General features: G+C 40.9%; 1 protein-coding gene across 6 annotated transcripts in view; it reads left to right on the top strand.

The window, feature by feature from the left end:
- The window catches only part of fhod3b (formin homology 2 domain containing 3b), a 139,833-nt gene that overhangs the window by 72,243 nt on the left and 41,930 nt on the right, over nucleotides 1-25,660 (top strand). For 2 of the 6 annotated variants that reach the window (XM_088084150.1, XM_088084151.1), the window contains exons 6-21: nucleotides 5,693-5,787; nucleotides 6,906-7,017; nucleotides 7,902-7,996; nucleotides 8,670-8,813; nucleotides 8,988-9,235; nucleotides 10,710-10,874; nucleotides 11,007-11,177; nucleotides 12,265-12,327; nucleotides 13,591-13,701; nucleotides 13,918-14,052; nucleotides 14,435-14,485; nucleotides 15,122-15,312; nucleotides 16,530-17,084; nucleotides 17,173-18,098; nucleotides 18,561-18,719; nucleotides 19,970-20,152. In XM_088084150.1, the coding sequence (XP_087940276.1) occupies nucleotides 5,693-5,787; nucleotides 6,906-7,017; nucleotides 7,902-7,996; nucleotides 8,670-8,813; nucleotides 8,988-9,235; nucleotides 10,710-10,874; nucleotides 11,007-11,177; nucleotides 12,265-12,327; nucleotides 13,591-13,701; nucleotides 13,918-14,052; nucleotides 14,435-14,485; nucleotides 15,122-15,312; nucleotides 16,530-17,084; nucleotides 17,173-18,098; nucleotides 18,561-18,719; nucleotides 19,970-20,152 (3,404 nt within the window). The remainder of the gene's footprint in view (nucleotides 1-5,692; nucleotides 5,788-6,905; nucleotides 7,018-7,901; nucleotides 7,997-8,669; nucleotides 8,814-8,987; nucleotides 9,236-10,709; nucleotides 10,875-11,006; nucleotides 11,178-12,264; nucleotides 12,328-13,590; nucleotides 13,702-13,917; nucleotides 14,053-14,434; nucleotides 14,486-15,121; nucleotides 15,313-16,529; nucleotides 17,085-17,172; nucleotides 18,099-18,560; nucleotides 18,720-19,969; nucleotides 20,153-25,660) is intronic. The other 4 variants (XM_088084152.1, XM_088084153.1, XM_042489534.2 and 1 more) reach the window with 3 other exon arrangements.

The following is a 25,660-nucleotide window of genomic DNA, read 5'->3' as shown; positions in this document are numbered from 1 at the left end:
AAATTATACAAAAATAAAAAAAACACCCAAAATCTCAAAATGACAAAAACAGCAACCCCAAACTCAAAATTATTAAACAAAAAGAAAAAAAAAATCCAAAAAAGTCAAAAATGATTTAAAATTAAAAAACAACACCTAAAACAAAAATTCTTTTAAAAAGTAAGTACATAAAAAACTTAAAATTATAAACAAAATTAAAAAAAAAACCCAAACTCAAATTACAAAAAAATAGAAAAAGAAAAGTGTTTATCAAAATAGTTGGCAAATATTTTTCTTTGACTTGACGGATTGATTAATCAACTAATTCTTGCCGGCGTACTTGTATAAACTGTTTGGTATTTTAATTTTTTACAAGCATCATGGAAAAACAGGAGAGTTTATAAACCCGCCTTGTGTTTTTTATGCAAAAAATCTTAATTTGTAAAGTAACTAAAGCTGTCAGATAAATGTAGTGCAGTAAAAAGTGCAATATTTCCCTCTAAAATGTAGTAGTGTAAAAGTATAAAGTAGCATGAAAATAAGAGTCAAGTACAGGTACCTCAAATTCATACGGAAGTACAGTACTTGAGTGAATGTACTTAGTTACATTCCACCACTGAGGAAATGAAAAATAGTGAAATCACAGGTCAGTGCTTTCTGTGTACCTGCCCATGTGTTCCCAGAATCCACTGTGGACACTCAGCTCTTGACATCAACATAATTTACTATAATTATGGTGACACAAAGGAACAAGAATCTGCATTGTACAAAAAGTATTTTCCGGACGTTGCAGTAAACCACATCCGTGGGTACAGGGAGACACACTTTAGACCTGGGTGCAGCTCCCTGCTAATGCAGAGAATAATACGATAAGAGGCTCTAAGCTGCACTGTAGGGGATGGAGATTTGGCCCCTGTCCCAAAGCCCTGGTAAAATAAATGTTGCACGCTGACAGACAGTTTGGCTGACCCAGTTTTGATAAATTCCAAAATGTAAATGAAACCAAAGGGGTAGAGTGGTGAGTGGAAGAGGAGTGAACAGTTTTGTTGAGGTGATGCTCATAGGTAAAGTTGTCCTTTTTTAAAAAAAAAAAAAAAATTTAATCTCGTGTCAAATGACTCGTGTTGATGCTGCCACCCAGACCTCAGAGTGCTTCTCACCTCGGCAGTGGTCAGGGAGCAGCCCTTCCTGCACATTCCTGAGGCTGTGGAAGATAATTGCTGTGGTTTATGAGAGGGAGAGGCCCTGAAGAAACACTTCCACCAGACCTCAATTGCATTAGTTTTTACTTCTCTGGTTCAGACACAGGAACAGAGTCTCTTCCACACATTCAGTCTGTGGTTCCCTGCTGCAGCTCAATACCAACAAATGCTCTCTTTACTCTTAAGGCAAACGTATGTTAAGTATTGAAAGAAATGGAGTGTGGGAGTGCAGCACAGACGCCAGGCTCCTCATTGAACACTTCCAAGTTTCTTTTTAGCTAAATCTCTCCTCTCCGGCTTCCCATAATGGCTTACATTTAAATTCTAATCACTGTGCTTTGAAGGCAGCTCATTGTCTGCCAACATCTCATTACGTGACATACATGCAAAGGGACTAAGCAATGTTATTGTTGTACTTTGTGTGAGGTATTATAGAGCTGCTCATGATTACTCGAATGGAGGCCCACATTTTTGGCCCCCGATCAGTGCTTGAAGTGGAGGGTGTCCTGTCCAGACTCAGCACTCACATGCTCTTCTTATTAACCGTCTTCAAAAGTTATTGATCACTGTCTCTTTTAAAGTTTAAAAACAAATTCCATGTTCTGGACCCACAGCGTTTCACAAAGGGACAAGGCTGGGAAAGTACACTACAGTATAAAGATTTGATCTCACTTTCAAAGCGTGAACTGCATCACACAGGTAACTTTCCATTTTCCAGGGCATTTTCACGACTAATTTAATCAAAAGTGCGTGGAAATCAGTGCCATTTGAAGTTCACAAAAGGTAATTTCTTTGAAAGTAATTAGATGTTTCCTTTAAACGGTTTCTGACCAGACTATTAAGGTTGCAGTTTCCCATAATGTTAGGTAATTTTTTTTTTTAAACAGTTACAGTATCCTTTTACCTTACTGTTCACAGGGTAACTGCAGTCCATGTGGTTTTCTGGTACTCAGAGTTGAAGTTGTACCTAAATGGCAGCTGACATGAAATAATTCCATGAAGCAGCAGTTTTAATGAATCCGAGAGGAAAGGTAATGATTGTGCGGTTTCTGGCATGGTTTGTAAGTGACCATTATATCAATTCTGTAAATCACTGTGCAGTAAATTAAATCCACATATGATATAGACATTCATTCAGATTTTATTTTGCTTGGCAACTGTAACCTATCAGTGATATCTTTAAATAATATCTTATGATAACATGTCAGTGATCTAAAAGTCATTTCACTTTGTGGTTTACTTTTGGGAACAATCAGTAACGTCTCATCTGTCAGCAGCTGTACATTCATGTTGCGTAATGACACTTTAAACAGCCTCATTAAAGCCACCTATCCTTTTTCACCCCTGTTTTCAGTTGGCATTCCTCAAACCCTCAGCAGATACTGTACACAGGTGCACACCAGAGATAAAAGTCTGTGCAGTGATGATATTACAGGTCAGACATCGGCTAGCAATTTGAAAAAAAGCGTGGAGCTCATTACTCATCCAGCAAAAGTCACAGCTGCTTGTGTCTGTTTATAAAAAAATTGACAGAGTAGATGTTTAACTGTATTTTACATGTTAGTTAGATCTTCTTTTTTGCAAACCATAGGAATCATTTTTGGACTCCAGCTGTGCGTCATGTCATTACTGCTGTCACTCATCTGTCAGCAGTGGTCCCATACAAAGAGGGGGGTGTCTCAGCAGAGGGTGACACTCTGGCCTGCACTGACAGAGGAGGTTAATCATGTTTTCATAAACACGCTCTGATGTGGTCTGCTTTGATTTGGCATGTTGTCCAAGTCACTGACTGCTGTGACACACGGCTCTGAGCTCGCAGCAGGAGAGGACTGTCAGGAATTCTCTGGCCTGACATGTTGTGAGTAATTAACCCTGATTGATAAAAGATGAACTGCCCCTGTTGCTGCTACTACTGCTGCAGTGGGCCCTCAGCATGCACATACACACATATGTGCACATGCATTCATGCGTCCACCCACACACTCGCACACACAGCAGCTGCACCTGGGAATTTTGGCTTATCTATAGCATATTCACAATTTTCAGGCCCCTCAAGAGAAGAGGAGAGGAAAAATATTACTCAGTTTCTCATCATAACAAAGCCAACTGCTTTAAATGCGGTAAAAGGATAATGGACGGTACTCTTTTTAAGATGATCTCAGTATGTCAGTAAAGGTATTTTATCTAGTTGTTACACTTCCCACTAACATACAGTAAGCAAGCAAATTATGAGTCCAGTTATACTCACAGCATGGCAAGGCAAATTTATTTACAAAGCACATTTTATACCCAAAGGCGACTTGGCAACTTGTTGGCAACACAAATCATAATTAGCCCTAGAGGGCTTTACAACACGTGACATCCCTCTGTCCTTGGACCCTCACAGCAGATAAGAAAAAAACATTTAACAGGGAAAAGAAAGCAACAGTGACAACAACTAGCCAATGGAGCCCCGAGCAGCCATGAAATGGCTCATAGCAAAGCTTAGCCAAAATCCCATATTGTAAAATGTCATATTTCCATGTCTTATTTGTATCATGACTAAGATAAAGGTGGTATACAACAATTGTGACATGTCAAGACGCCCATCCACAGAGAAAGTGCCGCCACCGAGCTGTTGGTACATTTCAGACAGGGTGAATACAGGTATATTCAAGCAGACAGTATGAGAAGAACGATGTGTAATGTGTTTCTTCGATATTAAAGCTTGTAAACATGCTCTAGAAGAAACCCAAAATACACGTATGAACCTGAAAATGAGCGTAATTTTGGGAACATTTTAAAAATTCCGAATACATTGCTTTGCATACAGTGTAACAATGTATCGCAGTACACTGTATTAAATCATAAGATATCGTATCATCAAATTATTGCGAAAACGCTGCCCTAAATTTGGTCAAAGTTTAAACTGTCCCTATTTTGTCCCTGGATTCTTAACATTTAAAAACACCTGGTGTTTCAGCTTTTGCAGCCTATGAAGATTTCTCCAGCTATGCATTTCTGAGGTTGATCAGCAAAAGCTTATCACCTTTTCCCATGTTTGAAAAAGAAAATATCAGAGGATTATCTGAAGTATTACCCCAAAAAGGACATAGAGCTTCTGCCAAAAAATAGTCAGACAGGCTCTCCAAAAATGTTCCACTTTCAATGTGTTTTCGTGTTTATACTACTTTGTTTTTTCCCTGTGTCAGCTAATGCATCACCTAAAGTGGCAGTGGGTTCAAGCTGAGCTCATCCTGTTGCTGTGGTCGTCTTTGTGAATGCATTAACTCCCTGTGGATGGCCATTGAGATGCTGTTAAAAAAAAGACTACGTGTTTAAAGGGAGCTTTTGTCTGTTTTACTTCTTTCCAGCAGTGTTTGTCCCCCTTCCCCCTTCTCCTTGTTTAACAGAAGCCTTACACTTTTACTGCCCCCTGTAGAGATCCCTTGGCTCTTATTATGTTCTTATTTATGTATCCTGTTACAGATGGAAGTCATGTCAGCATCCAGAGAGGCACTCGGCTTAAATATTTTCCGTTCCCAGTTGTGTCCACAGACTTGAGGGATGAGAAAAAAGTTTTCGTTTTGAGGTTTTCACCCAGTTGTTGTGATTTTTGAAACGTTTATCTCCACAGCAGCTCCAACTTGGTTGTAGATTTTATCGTGATAGGGCAGAGGAATATCATTAAACCCCTTTCACTAACACTACACTTTTTTGCTTCTTTGCATCTGTGTGATTGTTTATGCGTGACACCAACAGAAAATCATTTTAAAAAATCAACTTTTTTTTTTGCTGTTTTACATATGGCAAGGTCTGTTTACAGACAGTTACAGTTACAGACAGAGTAAACTGGTCTTTCTGATCATGTCAATTTTCTGTCTTTATTACATTATTATTGACAGAAACACTTTACAATTAGATAAAGACAAAGAAAGAGGGGCATCTCTATGGCTTCTGTAAGAATCTAAAACCAGCCAGGAAAAAGTCAGAATTTGTCATGCTCATTCAATATGATCTTTTCTACCCTGCATAAAAAAATATTATTATTGGGTTTTTTTGTTTTGTTTTGTTGGGTTTTTTTTTTACAAATACATATCTGATAGCCCACTTTTCTTTAATCTTGTTTTTTATTGGATTATTTTTGAGTATTAGGATTATTTCTTTTATCATTGTAGGATTTTTTTATTGTGACTATATTTTGTTTTATTTTCCTTGTCTTTTGTGTACATAATATGTCACTAAATCTATTTTAAAATATTGAACAACTTGTCAAAAATCACAATAAAAAAAGTTTATTGGGATTATTCACACGCTTTGCATTGAAAAGAGCTTGCACTAAGAGTCATGATCAGTGTTCAAAACAGACACCAAACATCCAGAGCAAGCCCTTTACTGTTTTCTGGTTATTTTGGGTGCTGTGGAGGACAAAATGTGGCCAGTTTATAGTTAAAAAAAGAAAAAACAAAATAGAAATGACAATGATTAACCAAACCCCTTTACTTTCTTTCTCTCCCTCTTTCTCTCTCCAGCTCTCGGTCAGATAATGCTGTATGTGGATGGGATGAACGGCCTCATATCTCACAGTGAGACGGTCCAGTGGCTTTACACGCTGGTCGGATCTAAGGTACAGAATGTGAACATTAAACACAGGTGAAACAATGTAAAATAACTCAGCAGTCCCATCTGTGCACTGACAAATTAGAAATCATCACAAACCCCTCTCCTCTGTCATCATGGTCCCCCCGGCCCTCTAGTGGCCAGATTTGATAATGTGCAGCATATTTGCAGCAGATGAGGATTGACTCTTCTCTCTTTCCCCTCTGTTTTCTGTTCTTACTAATTACTCTTCTGGCTTCCCGAATAAATGTTGAAACATTTGGCATCCATCTTATTTTTCTTTAATCAAAACCCTGTCTTCCCAATCATTTAGTATGGCAAATGTCCATTGTAATTAGTCATTTTGACAGTGATCATTGGGGTGTTGCTTGTCCAGTCACAGTGCTGATGTGGCAGCTGTTCAGAAGAGTTCAATTAAATCTGATGGATTTTATTATCACTGACATGATGTTGATTTTTACCAAGTAGATTTGCAAAGTTGAAGTGCATCAGGCCTAAGACTCTCTTGTCCAATAGTTTTCTCTCTCCTTTTTTCATTTTTTGTAGGAGGGTAAATTTAGATTTTTAGTCAGCTGCTTCAGTATTTAAAGATTATTTTCAATGTTTACTATAACCCAGTCTTTATTTTATTCTGATTACAGTTGTTTGTACTTTTGTGCTATTCCCATAATGTTTTAGTAGAGAACAGTATGTTCTCCTGAGATGTTTTATGTCTATTTAGTGTTCCCTCAACGTCACCCAAGCTGCTTATCAACCCTCGCAAGACGTTTCAGACAGGAAAGACTACCATTTGATAATTGGACGTTAGCGATCCATGTGTTCAAGCACAAAAGCACATAAAAAAAGTTACAAAAGCACACACATCCAGACAATAAGTACTAGGTGCTGGATTGAGGAATATATAGAAGACAGAGAGATGTGAGTCTGTACACTAGTTAATGCTCCCATGAATGTTTATTGAATTACAATAGAAGTGACATTCAGAGCATCAAGCTCTTTATCAGACCAAGTGTAACAGTTTAAATTAGGTCAATTTTGTGTTATATGCTTGGATTTATGGGCTTATGCCACAGTGTGATTTCAGTGTAAACTGTGTTTTTTTTGTTTGTTTGTTTGTTTGTGTAGTTCCGTCTGGTGGTGAAGACGGCCCTAAAGCTACTTCTGGTGTTTGTGGAATACACCGAGTCTAACGCCACCCTGCTCATAAAGGCTGTGAACGCTGTGGATGCCAAAAGAGGTGAGCATTACAGTGATTTTTTGGAATGTTACATTCAATACCTGCAGACTTAAAGGACTAACAGACTGTGATTCCCTGTATTCACTGCTTTACATCCCAAAATGTTTTGTTTGGATGTGCTTCTTCCAGCTAATGAGGTATTGTTTACATATCTGTAAAATATCACGTTAACACTATTATTTAAATGTAAAATAATGTAAATTCCCATTTATGATTAATTTACTTCAGTTCCACTAATCAAGTCCATGGTGGCTGAAGATCAAAGTCTCTTGTTACATGGCAGTCATATCTGTTGTCCTGAGCAGCTTGCATGGAGCAGAGCTTATCGAGAGAGACTGTAACTCCTGTCTACAGCCGGGTTCAGTTACCTGCCGCTATAAAGGCTCCACATTGTGCTTTGGTGTACAACAGGGGGTTGAGCATCAGCCATGCAGGGGTCGGGTATCCCTCTGTCTCAGCTCCAACTTATCCCGTCACTTCTGCTGTTGCATAACAAGAATGAACTTGATCCACAGTCTCCTGATGAGAAGGAGATGCCTGACTTGACCCTTGTATCTGAGACACATAGCTGCTTCTTTTACATTGAAGATCAAGCTGCCCCTGCTGTTTTTCCACCAACACTTTTTGTAGAGGAAAACTGCTATGACTGCATTACTTCTACTGGAGCCATGAGATGACAAACAATTTTTGTTTTGATTCCTGCACCCTGGTGGAGCTGCAAGGTTGCAACTGTTTTTTTTTAATGCCTTAAGATGAGCAGAAGAATTTGTTATGACTTTTTTGTTGTCTTTCTAAAAAAAGAGTACAGGTACAGCTCCGTCTTTCTTTGCGTTTGGAGTTTGTCTTGTGATATACAATGTGTTGTATGCCTTTTGCTGCTACAGGCACTAAACTGTGGTCAAACATCATGGAGATCCTGGATGAGAAGGATGGAGTGGATACAGAGCTGCTGGTGTATGCCATGACACTTATAAATAAGGTCAGTAAAAGAACCGCACCCAGGGCTCACAGCTAACAGCTTACCAATTGCTTACCCCAGTATAGTAAAATGTAATCAGGGTTTCTTATCTAAATTGTTTCCAAAACCTAACCTGATCTGCAAGGCCATTTTGTCAGCTCAATTGAATCAGTTGCAAAGTTAATCTGTATGTTGTGATTGTATTTGTGACAAAGTGTCACCTGCATGAAAGTGTAAAGCCTGAAGCTTTACCAAGTGACTAATTATCACTCCCTGAGCTTTCTATTATAAAGTGGAGGAGTCACTGCAGTAGTTTGTAGCAGCAGCAACACAGAGTTCTAAAAAATTCATTAAAAGCAAGAATGGATTGTACAGTATCATGTATATACTGAACCTGCCTGTTTTTTCATAGTGCATAGAGCTCCAATTACACTGGAGTCAAAGCACAGACAATATAAGAGGATTAAATAGTACTGATTGAGGTTTATTTTGTTAGAATATCTGGCTACAGATTTTATTTCAATATGAGGTTCAAACAAAATGGCCTCAGAAGTAATGTTACTCCCTCTATTTCTCTCAGGTGATCCATCTTTATTGTTCCAATTTATTTTGTCTTTCACAGTCAGTCTTGAATATTGCAGAGACAATGTTAAGACTCTTATCTTGTTTTCCATTGAATGTTTTTGTGTTGTAGACTCTGGCTGGCCTCCCAGATCAGGACTCATACTACGACATGGTGGACTGTCTGGAGGAGCAGGGCGTTGAGGCTGTGGCCCAGAGACACTTGAGCAGGAAAGGCACCGACCTCGACCTTGTCGAACAGTTCAACATTTACGAGGTCAGGAAGCCTGCGCTGCCACATTATCACATAACAACTGGCCTTAATGTTATGTTAATAAGTGTCTAACAACAGGTCACCTGACTTCTCACACATTCATACAGCAGCCAGAACTGAAGTGTATGCCAATATTGTTGTTAATTTACTAATTTTCTCTAAAATACTTTGATGCAGCTGACTCTCCGCCATGAGGACGGAGACGACGAAACCCAGCTGCCTCCCAGCGTCCGCAAGGAGCGCCGGCGGGCCAGTGTTGGTGGTTCCAACGAAAGGCGAGGCCTGGAGAGAAGACGCAGCCGAAGACACTCGCTCCAGAATAGCAGAGGCCATGCTTCTGCCCCGGCATCACCTAGCAGTCCTCACACTCACGCCAGCAGCTTTCTGCCGTTTGGTGGCCAACGTGTTGAAGACATCAGTGAAAGGTGAGGCAAGGGGAGGACAGAGAGGAATGGAAAAGTGGAAGATATTCAAGAGAAAAAAAGAAACTTTATCCTTTCCTCCATTTTTGCTTGAACTTAGTCTGATCCTGGTTTTAAAAGGTTCATCCAGGAGGGTTTGTTTTGGTCTTTTGTATTTTAAACCCTGAGAGATAGCTGCAAGTAAAAACGAATCACAAATTATTCCCGCTCACTGGAGACTTACTCTGTTTCACAGGAAACAGCTTGACTGCAAGTGTTGTATTATATTTCAGCCTTGGAGAGATGCGTCCAGAGCCAAAGCAGAGAATTTAATTATATAGTAATTTAAAGAACGGCAAAGAGGAGACCAGTGCTGCAAAGTGACATTTGAATTAATTTCCCCACTGTCAAAAACGTTCTCCTGTCACGGATGGAAATAGGAAGCTTCTGTAAACACATGATATGAGGTATCTGCGCTCTGTCTCAACTCATACTTCCTTCAGTGAGAGTGCATTCAACTCAAACTCCACAATGCCATCTGTTTTATATACAACAAACCTTGTGACTACAAAAACTAGGGAAACCACAACCAGTAATTCAGGAAAGAGGCAAATTCTTGTTTAATTGTACAGTAGCTTCAACTATACCCTATAAAAGCACCAGAATAACTTAGTCAGCCAGTTCCTTTTCATGTAAGTCAAGTTAACCTTTTATTCCACCTTTTATTATAGATCGTACGTCAGAAGGCAAAAACTAGGCTTGAATTTTCAACTGGAAATTATTGCTTTTTGTCTCACCATTGATTGCTTTCTTCCCTCGCTTCACATAATTTAATCACCTATCATTAATAACAAGCCTTTGTAAGTAGCATATGCTGTAATAATACGGGTAGCACTCAGGTCTCAGGTATACTCAAATTCAGTCCAGCAGGTCATATGATACCAGACTGGCTTCTTCCAGTCCAGCACAGGAAATCCAAGCCGCCTTTGAAGATCACAATTTTCCATATTGTTAATGAAATCCAGACAACCAAGAGGAATCCAAATAACAAAGTGGCCACGTGTGTGACGGTGTATCCCAGACTATCAGTTCGAAAACCAAAGATATCTTCTTACATCCCCAGCTCTTGTTATTGGATTGAATGTTTTTCTCCACATTAAAATCACTGGGAGATGTTTTGTATTTAACAGTTGTTTGCATTAATTCTGCCACTTGAATGTAGTTGTAACTGTTGCTTGTGCATAGCCATTTTTAACATTATAAGATGTTGTCAAAGCCTACTAACCATCTTGTACATCTTTCAGTGCTTGTCTCTCTTCCTCTTCCAATGCTTTTTGACAAGCATGTTTTTAGTGTTTGTCATTTCTGTGTGTTGTCTTGCCCGGGCTTTCCTCCGCTGTGTGTTTTCATATTGTCTCTGTCCAATTTCTCTTCCCTCTCGCCTGCTTACATCCTCCCCTTTCCTCCTTTCAACCCTCGGCCCCTCCTCTCGCCACAGAGATGAGGAAGAGGAAGAAGAGGAGGAGGAAGTAGAGGAGGAGGGAGAGGAGGAGGAGGAGGAGGAGGAGGATGATGATGATGATGAGGAGGAGGAGGAGGACGAGGACGAGGCAGATGATGAAAGTCATCCGGTCACTGAGTCCTCTAGACAGGGCGCTCACAGGTATTTTAGGCCAACTGGTTTCCCGATCCTGATTCCCCGTTTTACTCATACAGTACCCTAGTTTTTCTTCCATTTGAAAGTATTTTCTTCATCCCTTTTGGACTACTCCTCTCTTGTATTTTGTCATCCTAGTGTGGCTCCGGCTGTAGCAGACACTCCTAACATGTGTTTGAACTTAAACTGTATGGTCAACATCCTCCCTAAATCCAGTGACCAACCAGGGCAGAGAGAATATCTCAGCGCCAAGACCAGGACAGCTCCTCCTGTGTCCGTCGCACCTAAAAAGAGGGCCTTTAGTCTTTGGTGTGTTCCTCCCCAAACACCTGAATGTGTCTTCCATGTTGCTCTGAGTAGTCTGCCTGGTTCAGCACACCCTCAGTGTCACTCTATCCCAGCCTCACCCACCTTCCTCCCCCGTCAAATTCCCCCTCCGTCCCAACCTGAAACAGAGGCAGGTGTCCATCAGGGCCCGGGAGAGTGAGAAGGGCTAGGACAGAGAAAGGTACTGCAGGTAGAGGGCAGGAGCTACAGTTTATCTTCTTGTGTTACGCATCACAACGTCATCCCCATCACTGGTGTCTGCGTCTCTTTGTAGCTCACTGTACACACAGCAAAGACACCTGCAAGCCGCATGAAAATAAAAGCAGATATAGTTGCTGATTTGCTCTTCTAAATTGCATCCTACCAGGTTATTTATGCTGGATATGCTGCAGCTTAGTTCCTCTCTACCTCCTTCATCCTTAAAAAATGTGTCCTTGATCAAAGTCACCTTTATTTCCCATCAGATGTGATTTACGTTGCATCTGTCATCTCCAAAGACATGCTGTACCAGAAAAAGGAAAGACATAATTGCTTCCTTTTCACAGTTGCTGGAAAGCATTATTTTTTGCAGACATTTACTACTCATCTGTCTTCCATTGTGGCTGTGCACCACAGTTAATTCAAGACAAGTCAGTAAATTAATTCAAATCATTAAGGAATTCAAAATATTAGCATGAGTCACAGTCACTGTCCCTTAGTTATTCATGTTTCTTCAGAGAGCAACAGAAATAGAATAAGCCACTAAGTCTGCACTGGCAGAGCAGTTCCTCAGCTGATTACCATAAGTATAAATGCTTGTCAATGCAGGGGACATAAAGAAGTGATCCAGTGAAAAGCCTCTAAAATAGTTTTAATTTGTAGTTGTAATGCAGGCTAAATATCACACTGAATCGGTAAGACAGACAGAGATGTTGTCTCGCCCCTGTTTGTTCTGTTGTTCTTGTGTGGTCTTGCTGGTCCTACCTTCAACTGCTGTCTCACTATCTTTTATGTAACTAACATTTCATTTTTTGATCTTTGGAGTGTCTGAACTGACTCTTACTCTCTTTTTTCTCACTTCCATCTTCAGTCTGACAGATATAAACAACTCTCCCACACCTTACACAGCTAGAAAGCCCTGCTGGGCTGAAAGGTAAGGCCAGGTGTCAACAGGTCAAAATAGATTGTGCAGGGACAGGGTATATAATGGCTGTGGGGTTTTGTGATTTACATTAAAGGTCCAGTGTGTAAGATTTATGGGGATTTTGTGGCATCTAACAGTGAGAAATGCAGACTGCAACAAGCTGAAACTTCTCCAGGTAAGAATTCCTTCAGTGTTCATTGCTCAGGAGGTTTTTAACAGGAGCTGAATTATCTTCAGACATCTCCTCCTCTCCAAATCAAACAGACAAGGTGATTAAAATCGATACTAAACCCCCCCTGCATAAAGCAGTTTCACATTACAAATGAGTGTTTCTCCAATTCTGGTAGGCTCATCCCAGCTGGGCTGCCAGCCCAGCACCTACCAATGAGAGCTCATCTTTTTTCTCTGATAACTTAAGATTCAGACATTTATGAGGTTTTTACTGTGAGCCAAATTATCCGCAGAGGTCTCTTTCTCTCAAAAAGAAACATGGACGAGGACCAGGTTCCTGTAAAGATATAAACGGCTCATTCTAAAGTAACAAAAAAACAATGATTTTTATTTTCAGGGGGTGCTGGAGCCAATCCCAGCTGTCATTGGGCGGAAGGTACACCCTGGATAGGTCGCCAGACTATCGCAGGGCCGACACATATAGACAGACAACCATACATGCTCACAGTCACACCTAAGGGCAATTTAGAGTCACCAATCAACCTGAGCTGCATGTCTTTGGACTGTGGGAGGAAGCTGAAGACCCTGGAGAGAACCCACGCAGACACGGGGAGAAAATGCAAACTCCGCACAGAAGGGCCCCCGAGAAAACATAATTATTATACTAAATTACATTTCTGCTAATATATCCTCCTACATCCTACACACTGGACCTTAATAGTTTTAGGGAGATGTGCACAGAGTGCAGCCTTCCTAAAAGTTTGATATTGAAGCACTCATGGTTAATTCTGTTATCTTCATTTAGCTATTCTTATTTACAACGATATGTTATCCAGCTGATCAAGGACAAAATAGAACAATCTGCAGTTACAAGGCCCCGAAGAAAACAGTTGGTCTCTTGAAAAGATACATCAAAGAAGTCTTAGGAAGACGTGCTTAAGAGCACTTAACACATTCATGCCTCAGTGTAAACTGTCCAGCAATATAAGACTGGAATTCACATCGCACGATCTTGAAGTGTTGTCCATCCGTCTTCTCTGTATTTCAGTGGGAAAATGTCTTGGAGAGAACAAAGCATTTATTTTTTCCTTGTTTTATCAGAATCAGTGCCAATGGCTCTCCATACCCTGGCAGGCACCAGGCTCCTACATCACCCATCCATCGCTTCAGTAGTTCAGCAACCTCCACACCAGAATCCAAACCAGTTGACAGGTTGGCATCTCAACTTTTCCACAGCTAATGCAGAATATTTTTTTTCTATATCAACTTTTTTCGCAGCTAATGCTGAACATTCTGTGTCTTTAATGGTTTAAATGTAACCTACCCCTTTGATAGAGCTTCCATTTGAACATGTGCAAAGAACTACACCAAAACTGACACCAGTTTTGTTATTGTTATCACATTTGTTATTTTCTCTTTGGGGTGTAGACCTGCTCTAGGGGGTTTGTTGACTTCATCATACAGACAGCATCAGGAGTCTCTGGCTGCAGAGAGAGAAAGGAGACGCCTGGAGAGAGAAGAGCGCCTGCAGAGAATCGAAAGAGAAGAGAGGAATCGCTTTAAGTTAGTCTCACCTCACGAATCCTGTAAAACACTGCATGAGTTAATGTCAGAGAGAATAGATTATTTCTTTACTTTGCACCGTGGGCAGCCAATAAAGACATGTTGGCATTTTTAGAAACAGGTGTCTTGATTCTGGAGAGATATTCACAAATCTCATATGAGTCTAATAAAAGTTGAGCTGTCTTTCTTTACGAAGATCATTACTAGCAGGAGGAGTCTGCAAAAGCATATGTTCTGCATAGGTGTCTTGCCATAACTTTTTATGATGTCCTGTTTGCTTTCTTTGCACTCACCATATCATTTACAGTTAGACAACTGAAATATTAATTCATACTCACTGTGAATACATGTCCTAAATTCTGTCTCTGTTTCTGTATTTCAGTCGAGATTCTGTTGACAAGAGGGAAGAAGCGAGACAAGCCAGAGAGGAAAGGTGACTTTACTTGGGTTCCTGGGTTCACATGGATCACACTTTTATGCTACAGCTTTGAAGATACATCAAACTGCTTCTAAATCTTATTCTAAAAGTGGTAGCAGATGTAAAGCCTCAGTCTGAATTATAGGTGTCAGAGCTCTTTTAGGCCTGCTCACCATTAAGATGTCCCAAAGTTGACAAGACAAGTGTGTAATTGTGTTTTGGTATGGATTTGGTCCGGTTATCTCCCTCTGAGTGTCTGTGTGCTTGATATAATTTATACCTCAGTGCCCTCACTTATTTCACCCCTGTCAACTGCAACATGCATCTCAATGAATTTTAAACAATATGTGAACTGAGATCAGTAAACTCCAGCCAACAATGATATACATCACTTTGGCAACAACAAAAGAAGGATGTCATTGTCACTATTTGCTTCTCTGAGTAATTGGATTACATCTCCATTTCCCATAATTACCCAGGAATAAGACAAATATTTCACCGGTGTGTTCACAGCATAAATAATGACATCATTGTAGTTATTTACTAAAACCTCACTGTTGGAACACGCCATCAACTTTGTGTGAGCGTGATCTTTTTGGCTTGTTCCTTCTAATTTCTTTAAAGACAAGTGAAAGCATTTTGTCATTGCAGGTACAAGAACGTTGAGAGGCTTGCTGCAGAGGAGTTTGAGCGGGAGCGCCCCAGAGCGCCAACAAGAGGACGGACAGAGATCACTTTGTGTTTAAGTTCCAACCCTGCCAGCCGCTCTGTGTCCCGCTGTGCCACACCCTCATCCATTGTCTCACAGGAAGACACGGTCGTCACTGCACAACAGATGTCAGGTAACTGCTGTTTGCCAACCATTTATTCATCATCAGCCATAAGCACGAGTGAAATGAGCATGGACAGTAATGTTGGCTTTTAGAGCTGGTAGAGACAATACTGGCTGTTACACAAACTCGGCTTGGCATTAACACTTGATGAGCAATTATCGTACAGAAATTTGATTTAGCTGCTATTCTGCTATGGTTATTGGGAATATCTACTTTACTTTAGATATGCTTATCAAAATGTTTATATGAAACAGTGATAGTTGAGGAAAATAGATGCAGATATTTTGATGTATGAATGTGGCTGATTTAACAGCCATTGTTTCTATGGTTTGCAGTCTAAAGGACATGTTTCTTTTAGTGTTACAGCAGTTTACTTTTCTATAACCTACTTGGGAACAACTTAAAGGAATACTTCACCCACACAATGACCATTTTATATTACATGTAATTACTCACCCTGTGTTATGTTGAATTCATAAGTAGATTTTAGTTTTCCTCACATACCTCCACAGTGAAAGAAGAATCCAAAAACAGAAACAGAAAATTCTTGATTCTGAAAATTCTTCAATTAAAGTTATAGGCAACCACTTTTAACAACAGCAAAATTACACCAAAAGATGTGTTTACAAACTCTCACACAACTTGTGCAGCTGAAAGTCAAACTTATCTATGCTCTCCTCAAAGCCAGACTCCATTGGCAAAAACAGTAATTTTACCTCGCTGAACATGGGAGCTGCTGGTCTACCACTGTCTCAATCAAATAGTTTGTTTGTATTATTGTGTGACGTTGGTGAATCCAAACTAACCCTTTAAAACAGAAAAGTGAGCATCAATAAGTTTTCACTCCGTTCACCACAGAGGCATGTAAGAAAAACACAAGGTAGGTAATTGATAAACAAATGGTCATTTAGAGAGGTGTAGTATTCTTTTAAACCGATATTCAAATTGAGCAACTTTTTCTCCTCCGAAGTTGTAGTGCACTCCCTTTGTTTTTTACAGCCATGTTGTATGTTCATTTGCTATGGTAACAGAATTTGGTGATTGCTTTGTGAATTATTTCTACAGTCTGAAAATATAGAGTCTCTCAGTGCAATTAAGGATTATGTCAGGAAGCAATTTAAAACTGTTTTAATTCTAAACAAAGAATGTTTCTGAAGACTAGCAGATAATATTAGGGCACATAACTAAAGTACGTTTTTTTCAAGCTGTTTTGATTTCTCTTCCAGGAACAGAACATATCTCAGAGCCAGACCTTGACCCACAGACCAGAACTAAAAGTCCAACGCCAGAGTTAACAGCATCAGAACCTTCCCCCACGCCTCCATCCAAGCCAGACAAGCAGCAGACTGAGACAGAGTCGCCTGCAGAGATGGAGGATGTTGCTGAGACTCAGTCTGACCAGAATGTAGTGGCGGAGCCGGCGTCAGATGAACAGTCAGGCATAGAGAAAGAAGAGAGGCAGGAGCAAGGGAAGCTTGAGGTACAGACACAATGCATGGATGAGGTAGAGGTAGTGGAGCAGGTAAAAGAAGAGGAGGCAGCAGATGTAGCAGAGGTGGCAGAGACAGATGTGGAAGTGAATGTCGAGTTAGAGGAGGAGTTTGAGAAGGAGCAGCCGACGGAAAGGGATGTAGAGGACAGTGTACTGCTGAGTGAGAAGGAGAGACAGAATGAGGAAGTGAATGAAAAGGACAATTGCTCTGCGTCCAGCATCTCCTCCACGAGTAGCACTCTGGAGAGGGAGGAGCGCGAGGAGAAACTCACCAATGACATTGAAGCAGGTATGACTTGATGTTAATTTTATTCACTTATTTTGATGATCAACTATGTATTTTTCCCTCAGTGTCATTTTTTTCCCCTTATTAACAGGGCAGTGGACCAAGTGCATCAAAGATGCAGATGTGAATGACCAGTGCAACAAAATACTCAACAGCAAGCGCTTCATGCTGGACATGCTCTATGCTCAGACGACAGCGAGCAAAGATGAAGGGAATGTAGCAGAAACTGAGAAAGAAAACTGTAAATGTGAGAAGGAGGCAGAGGTCAGTGACTCCTCTGTGGCCAGCTTGGCCAGCAGAATCTCCACACTGGAGGCTCACAGACAGGCCAGAGAAGAAAATGTGAAAAAACTGGAAGTGGGACATCTGGATAACCAGGGCAGCGTCCGAGCAGTGGCCGAGAAGTTTGGAGATTTGGTCAAAGGCCTAACGTCTCCTCCTGAGGTCGAGGCCTCAAAGGAGCAGCAGCAGCAGCAGACTGACAAATCGTCAACTGCTGCCTCATCAGCCTTACCGCCAAAGAAAGAGTCAGACTATATCTGGGATCAGCTGATGGCCTCACCCAGGGAGCTGCGCATCAAAGAAATGGACTTCACGGACCTGAGGGATGAGGACGACATGGACATTTTAGATATGGACAATGTGATGGGGTCAGGTGACCTCATACCTCCTCCTCCTCCTCCGCCATGCAATGCTGCCCTGCCACCACCACCGCCACTGTTTGGGTGCCCCCCTCCTCCTCCCATCCTTGGCAAAATGATGCCCCCACCCCCACCATTCATGGCTCCTATCCCTCCGCCCTCCCCTCAGCTGAGTCGAGGGGAGATGCCTCTCTTCCAAAAGAAGAAGAAGACAATTCGTCTCTTCTGGAACGAAGTGCGTCCAGTGGACTGGCAGTGTAAGAGCCATAAATTCTGTAAAGAGTCCCTCTGGTCCAAACTGGAGCCAGTTAAACTGGACACATCCAAGCTGGAGCAGCTGTTCGAGTCCAAATCCAAGGAGCTGCCTGTCACAAAGGTAACTTTGTGTTGTACTGCTGTTACAGTAGAGCCATGCAGTATTACTATACTAAAATTTTGGAGGTTTATTTTGCAGTCTTAATCTCTCTCACTTAGCTCAGGATCTCCTGCTATCCAGTTCCATATTAAAAAGGATCATTTTCAGTAATAAATTTGGCCAAACTGTCGTCACCCTGTGTAGCATTTAAAATGGGCAAAAACCCTCTCAGTATTAGTAAGAACCGAAAATCTTGTATGCCATTACTTCATCAGTTTATCATCTCCTGTCTATGCCGAATTGCAACTCAACAATGGGGAACTGAATACAAGCTGCTCTCTGTCTTCATTTTATGATAATAGCTGATAGATAGGTGGAGTGTGTTTTCACACATACTTTGTGTAGCACGTCTTTAAACCATTACGAGCTGCTCCTACTACTCAAGACAGAATTTAACATGATGATGTTTTGTATTTCTCATAGAAAGCGGCTGTCGATGGCAAACGACAAGAAATCATAGTCCTGGATTCAAAACGCAGCAATGCCATCAACATTGGCCTGACTGTCTTACCTCCTCCTCGCACTATCAAGACAGCTATCCTCAACTTTGATGAGTACGCACTGAACAAGGAAGGGATTGAGGTAAGTAAGGTGGTGCCATCTTTTTGCAGTTGTTTTTTTTTTTTTACATTCAGAGCTTTTATAAAGGTTTTCAAATGAAGCTTTGAATGTCTGTCATCATATTTTATGACATCACCTTAAAAAGGATAAGAACAGATTTTCAAACAAAATCCTCAATTTAAGTAAAGTGATTGTTTGGATTAAATGAGTGTCACTTTCTACTGAATCAACTTTCTTTAATGAATAAGTGTAATGCGTGCTTCTCTTGAATTGTGAAAATTAGTGCATCTATCTTTATTCAATGAATTTTGACTCATGGACTTAGCAATGCTCATGGAATTATTGGAAATGTTTGGACCACATGATTTGGAAACAGTCTTAAGCAACCACCTCTGCAATCTAATTCTACAAGACGTACAATCTTAATAATATTTGTGTAGCCTGATGTCTATCATATCTGCAAATTTGCAAGATACTTGGTTTAAGCATAACGAAAAGACATGCAAAAAAAGAGAAACTGCACACATTAAAATGTTGATTTAGAATGCGAATGTCAATGCTATAAATGGAGCTTCAAAGCTTGTATCTAAATTGGTACTATATATTATAAGATCTGTCTGGCCTATCAAATACGACCCATTCAAGATCACTGGGTCCAAAATAAACATGGTTTTCTTGAATGATATTTAGTCAGCACACCGAAATACACTGGTGTATTTCCCCAAACAAGAGATTTAACTTTTCTTGATGAAATGGCCCATAATGTTGACATATCATGTGATTTTCTGGCTGCACAGCTGGCTTTTTGGCTGTTCCTATGTGATCAATCACGGCAATGATTAAAGGTTAGCTCCACATGCATATTTTCAACTTGTTTAAAGACCATACCACAGCAGATAATGATTAATGTCGCATCCCTTTGGTGTTATACAACCTGCAGTTTTCAGAGATCCACCTTGAGGTCATTCTCGAAAAAAGGAGTATTCCTCCCCATCTATTGTCTCTGGAGATATTTTCAGCCAGACAACAAAAGTGAGGTTGAAAGTTCAGATGTCACACAGGTTTGTGGGAAAAATTGGAAACATCTTAAGCAAACAAAGCGAGAAATGTCAGAATCAGTTTGTTTCCTCTCTCCTGCTATGATTTACTCCCTGATATATTGTAAAAATGTTACTCAAGCGCTGACAAACTTTTGATAGGTTGACTTGATGAATTATCCTCTAAGCCTCTTCTTTCCCCTTCCCCTCCTCTTGTGTCTGCCTTCCTCCTAGAAAATCCTGACAATGATCCCCACAGAGGAGGAGAAGCAGAGGATCCAGGAAGCTCAGCTGGTCAACCCTGATATTCCCCTGGGCAGCGCTGAACAGTTCCTTCTTACCCTCTCCTCCATCACAGAGCTGTCTGCTCGCCTGCAGCTGTGGGCATTCAAGATGGACTATGAGCTCATTGAGAAGGTCAGGCACATTTCCTGTCCACTTTTATCACATAAAGACCGATCATACTTTGGGAGGGTACAGAAGTAAAACAATCGAAAAACTTTTTTGGTAACAATTGTTTGCCTTTTTCTTTTATTTCACCAGCATTAAAGTGATAGTTGTAAATTTTAGAAAATACACTTATTTGCTTTCTTGCCGAGAGTTAGATGGGAAGATCAATAACACTATCATGTCTGTATGTCAAATATGGAGTTAGCGGCTGCTTAACTTAACGTAAAGACTGGAAATAGAGGGCAACAGTTAGTTTAGTAACAAGGATTTGCCAAATTCTGGATTGCTCCTAATGAAGTGTCACCATAGTAGCTTGCCTGGTGCATGTACAAATTAGCCATATGTCTTGCTGCCAGTCTGCCACACATACAGCCAGCCCCTATATAAGGTTAGGGAGGTTCTGTAACCGATCCGTTCCGCCTGCCCAATCCTTTCCTCGCATGCACAAGCGGTCCGCCATCTTGGACAGCTACTACAGCAGCCTAACTTGGACAAACAGGTATTTTATCATATTTTATACCCTGCCGGATCTGATCTACAAATGTGTGGTCAAACTAGCTACTCCTGCGGAGACGGAGGAAGAACTATGGACATCCGACCCCTGACTTATTCAAACATTGTACTACTGTTTCTATATTTTGCATTATTGTTATGCCTCTTTGGTGTAAATAAAGTTTTGAAAATAAAGAACTACAGACAGAGACAGAGGAAGAGGAAGACTGAAATATATGTTATATTTATGTGTTTATAAATATAGCACAGTTTATAACTGATCTGAAGTGATTTCAGTTATTTCAAATAAATAATACAGAGTGAGCTACCTGTCTAATGCAGACAATTCATTGTGTTCTCTAAAATGTCTAAATTGAATAAAAAAATTAATAAAAATCATCCCAACTGCAGTTAGAATATGCAGACTTATGGTTTAAAACATGCATTTGGAAGATATCAGAAATTAATTCAGCATCCTCAATAACCTCCAAAAGCACCAATAAAATGTCAAAATTAGCTAATCAGTTGCTGATGTACGGTCAATATATATAATTAATAAAGTAATAATTATAAAATAATTATATCAGTTATATTCTATGCACATTTTGCTTTTCGTACTCATCTTTTCTCTAATTCCTGAGACAGGCTGTCTTAGCATGGACACCGGTTTTCAAGCATAATTTCTCTCCACATAAATATTCGCGTTTAGGAGGCACGGATCAGGTACTGACGCACCTGTTTGTCCAAATGAGGCTGCCGTAGGTAGCTGACCACGATCCATGGGCGGGCGGATCATAATACATCCATCCATGGGGCGGAGCGTGTAAAGAAAACTTCCGGGTTGCAAGAAATGGAGTCGGCGTGCAGGTGTCTAGCTCCCGCAAAGACCGTTTCATTTTACATTTTAAACGCTACTTTTCTTTTTCCACTTCGATTAAAAAAAAACCATTATAACAGTGCCAGCCTTACGACGGGAAATATGTCTAAATCCGCGAAACAAGCCGTGCTAGCATAGCCGGTGCTGCTAGCGGGACTTTAACGGCAGCATTTATCTCAGACTTGCTTGAACAGCACCGAGCAGCGTTAGCCGCCGACTTCAAGGTTTGAAAACTTGGATGCCAAGTTGGACAAGATCCAGACATCAGTTTCAGGCCAGGGACAACGTATATCGGATCTCGAGTCTAATGCAGAAGATGTCAGCCAGCGCCTATAGGCACCTTGAAGCTACATGCTCCTCCTGCGGGAAGACAAGTGGCTCTAAACTCTCCGATTTAAAGGGAAGAAACAGACCGATGTCAAAATTGCGGGCCTACCAGACTCGGTTGAGGGCGCACGCCCCACTTCCTTCTTCTCCCAGCTCCTCGTAGATGTTTTTGGCCATCAGGTGCTCTCATCTCCCCAGGAGCTGGATAAAGCCCCCGCAGCCCCATACCCAAGCCGGGCCCGCGGGAACGACCGCGTCCCTTCATTATTCGCTTCCATCGATACCAGATTAAGGACTTGGTGATGAGGGAGGCACGCAAACGTGGTGATCTGGAATATAATGGGCATAAACTCCGGTTCTACGAGGACTACACCGCAGATGTTTTGAAGCAGCGGGCCGAGTATAAGGATGCCATGGCTGTTCTTTATAAAAGAGGACTCAGACCTTCTCTACTTTTCCCTCCGTATTGGCGAAAAGAGGTGGTTATCGTTTCTGATGCCACTAACTTTGTTCAGAGCCTGAGGGAAAATCTGGACTTTCTGCCGCCATTCACTAAATGATGATTCGCGTCAGCGGACTTTCTAGCCCTCTGAGACTTTCAGTCTGATCTTTGTGAGTAAATAATTGTGGACAAATGTCCCCTCTATCTCCACCGTTCTTGTGGACTAACTGATGCCCTTGTCAAATAAGCTGTTGGAGTTTTCTTTTGTGTTTTTCTCCACTAGTCTTATTTCTATGATTTGCTACAGCCTTAGCCTGTGAGTAGCCAGAGACTAATACAGTTGGCCAGCCCATCTAACTGTTTAATGCATATGTGGGAATTAGTACAGGTTGGAAGTAAACTCTTGGTATGTTTGTTAGTAGACCAGAGGGGTTTGTTGTAAGGTTGCTGTTTAGAGTGAAAGTTTTTTAAGAGAGTTTTTAAATGGTCCTCTCTGTAATTGTCCCTTATTGGCTGAATAAACTGAGTTAAAAATGACAGGATTGATTCCTAAATTCCTGTATCTATTCGAGTGCCTCCCTGTTATGATTCTCAAATCATTTTTAAAAGCCCTTGACTCTTTAATTTCATTTTATATCTGGAATGGTAAACATCCCCAGCAACTGAAAGCCTTTCCTCAGAGACCTAAACAGATGGGGGGAATGTCTCTGCCTAATTTTCAGTATTATTACTGGGCAGCAAATATTTGTTGTTTGATGTATTGGATATATTTCCACCTTGAACCCTCACGTCCAGTCTGGGAAACAACAGAGGTCTCTTCTAGTGGTCCAGTCTCTTTACCTGCACTCTTAGGCACTGCGCTCCCACTTGCTTCTTCGATTCCGAACAGTAACAGTTGTGAAACAATCTTTACGCATTATTTTCAATTTAGGAAAAAATGTGGACAGCAGACTTTTTTACTTAGAAGTCCTATAGTAGCTAATCATTTATTTGCTCCTTCAATGGCTAATGGTGCATTTCAAATCTGGTACAAAAATGCTGTAAATGTTTTGATGATCTATTCCTGGACAATGACTGTGCAAGTTTTTCTCAACTGACCAAAAACTTTGAAATTGCCACCACTCATTTTTTTAGATTCTTACAGGTCAGGCATTGTGTACATTATTTAATACCCAATTTTCCCCATAAACCTCCAGCTAATACTGTTAATGTATTTCTCTCTGTTAACCCAGTGTCAAAAGGTATCATGTCCAAACTTTATAATCTTAAAATGCACTGTCCCTCATTGGCAGCTATAAGAACCACTTGGGAACAGGACCTCAATTCTGCTTTCACTGTTGACACATGGAATTTAATCCTTTATCAGATAAATTCCTCTCCATGTGTACTCAGCATGTAGTCTTGCCATTTGAAGTTGTCCATCGTATCCATGTATCAAAGATCAAATTGCTCGCCAAGTTTCTGCTACTTGCTCAGCTTCCTCTCATGGGCCTCCTCAATATGTTCTTCCCAAGGCACCGTAAGTTCCCACATGATGACTTTTTTGGTGGAGTCTGAGAAGATGACCACGTCGGGGCGGGGTATGGTATGAGTTAAGTGCATTGGGAACTTAAGCTGTTTGCCAAGATTCACTCTCAGCTGCCAGTCTGGGGCTGTGGAGAGCATGCACGGTCTTGAATGAAGCAGTGGGGGATTCTCGACAGCTTTGTGGAAGGAGATGGACCTCTTCTCAGGATGGAATTTGCTGGGCTTTATGGCTGTGTTGACCACTTCCGCAACTGCCTTAAGCACCTGGTCAGCCAGGGCCTTAGGAAAGCTGCTGAGGAGGCACTGCAGGGTTCCTCCTCTACCACACTGAGGACAGAAAGGTGATTTGACGTTGCCCCATGTGTGCAGGTTAGTGGGACTTGGTGAGGTGTCATAAACTGCCTGGACCAAGAACCTGATGTGATGGAAGTCTGACCGCCAGAAATATGACCAAGTGATCCTGCGCTGCACCAAATTCTCCCACCTTGTCTAGGCCCCACCATTCTGCTGAACCTGCCTCTTCCTGAAGGAGATGTTGCCTCTCTTTCCTTGTGGCTTTGCTGATATGTCAACTCAGGATGTAGCCCAGGCCCAAGCCACCTTTGCAGATAGCTGCTGATCTTCTTCTCCAGGGGCTCCACAGTTGACAGTGAGATGTCATACAGCAACAGGGGCCACAACACCCTGGGAAGAATGGCATGCTGGTACACCCAAGCCTTGAAATGGCCAGGTAGCCCAGATTTGTCAACCTTGGTTAGCCAGGTCTCGAGGTCTCTGCAAGTCTTCAGGATGGCAGCTGTGTCTCTTAGGCTGTAGTCAAAGAGTTTCCCCAGACTCTTTACTGGTTGTTCTGGCGGTGTTGGGATTGTTGTCCCAGAGATGGTTCAGCGGAACTTGTCCACTGGTCTTTCTGTCTTCATCTCCAGGGATCTCGACTTTGATGGTTTGAAACTCATCCTTGCCCATGTGATGAGCCTCTCAAGCACTCATAATATCCACCTGCTGCCAGGGACTGATGTTGTGGTGACCTTCAGGTCGTCCATGAAGGCTCTGTCTGGGGGCAACCTCACACCAGTTTTTGTCAGGTTTTTGTTTTTTTGTCTTGGCACTCCACCTCTGCTGATATGACAACCTGTATGAACTTGGAGAAAATATGTTTCTTCTTCTTTTCTCTCTCTTCCCTTTTCCATTCCTTTCTTACCCTTTCTCCAACATTTCCCCTCACGTGTCATTTATTTTCTTTATTCATTGTTCCTTCTCTTATTTTTTTCTGTCAGTACTAAGGGGTGTAATAGTCTTTTCTGTAGCGGTATCTATACGTGTATTTATTTATTATTATTATTTAATTTTTAAAACTTTTTTTCCCTTTCTTTTTTAGTTTATGATAGATAATGTGTTCTGTGGTCGGCTGTGGGTATCCATGCTTGGTTGTGTTTTGATGGGATGGATGTGTTGTGATGCAAGTAAATGTTTGGGGAAAAAATCTTTGAATAGTTACTGTTTTATTCAATATTGTCAATGAATAAAAAGTAATTTGAAAGAAATATATATTAAGATGCGTGTGCCTTTGCATTTGTGTACCGTATAGGCTGTGACTATAGTCGGGCTCTATACCCTGGATATCAGTGACAACCTTTTCTTTTCTTTTTTCTTTTCCTTTTTTCATTATTTCTGCTTATTTTTATTTGCCAGTACTTGCACTACCGTTACTAATGTTGTGTCTGTGATTAATTTAATTTAATTTATTTTTAGTATATATTTTTTTAAAGTCTCACTCTTAAATATTTATTTCAATAAAAAAATGAAATAA

The sequence above is a fragment of the Plectropomus leopardus genome, chromosome 11, assembly GCF_026936395.1.
Source record: "Plectropomus leopardus strain MGB_pleo_1.0 chromosome 11, ASM2693639v1, whole genome shotgun sequence".
NCBI classification, from domain to species: Eukaryota; Metazoa; Chordata; class Actinopteri; order Perciformes; family Serranidae; genus Plectropomus; species Plectropomus leopardus.
The sequence above is the reverse complement of the archived record's forward strand: the minus strand, read 5'-3'. Positions and strand labels throughout refer to the sequence as shown.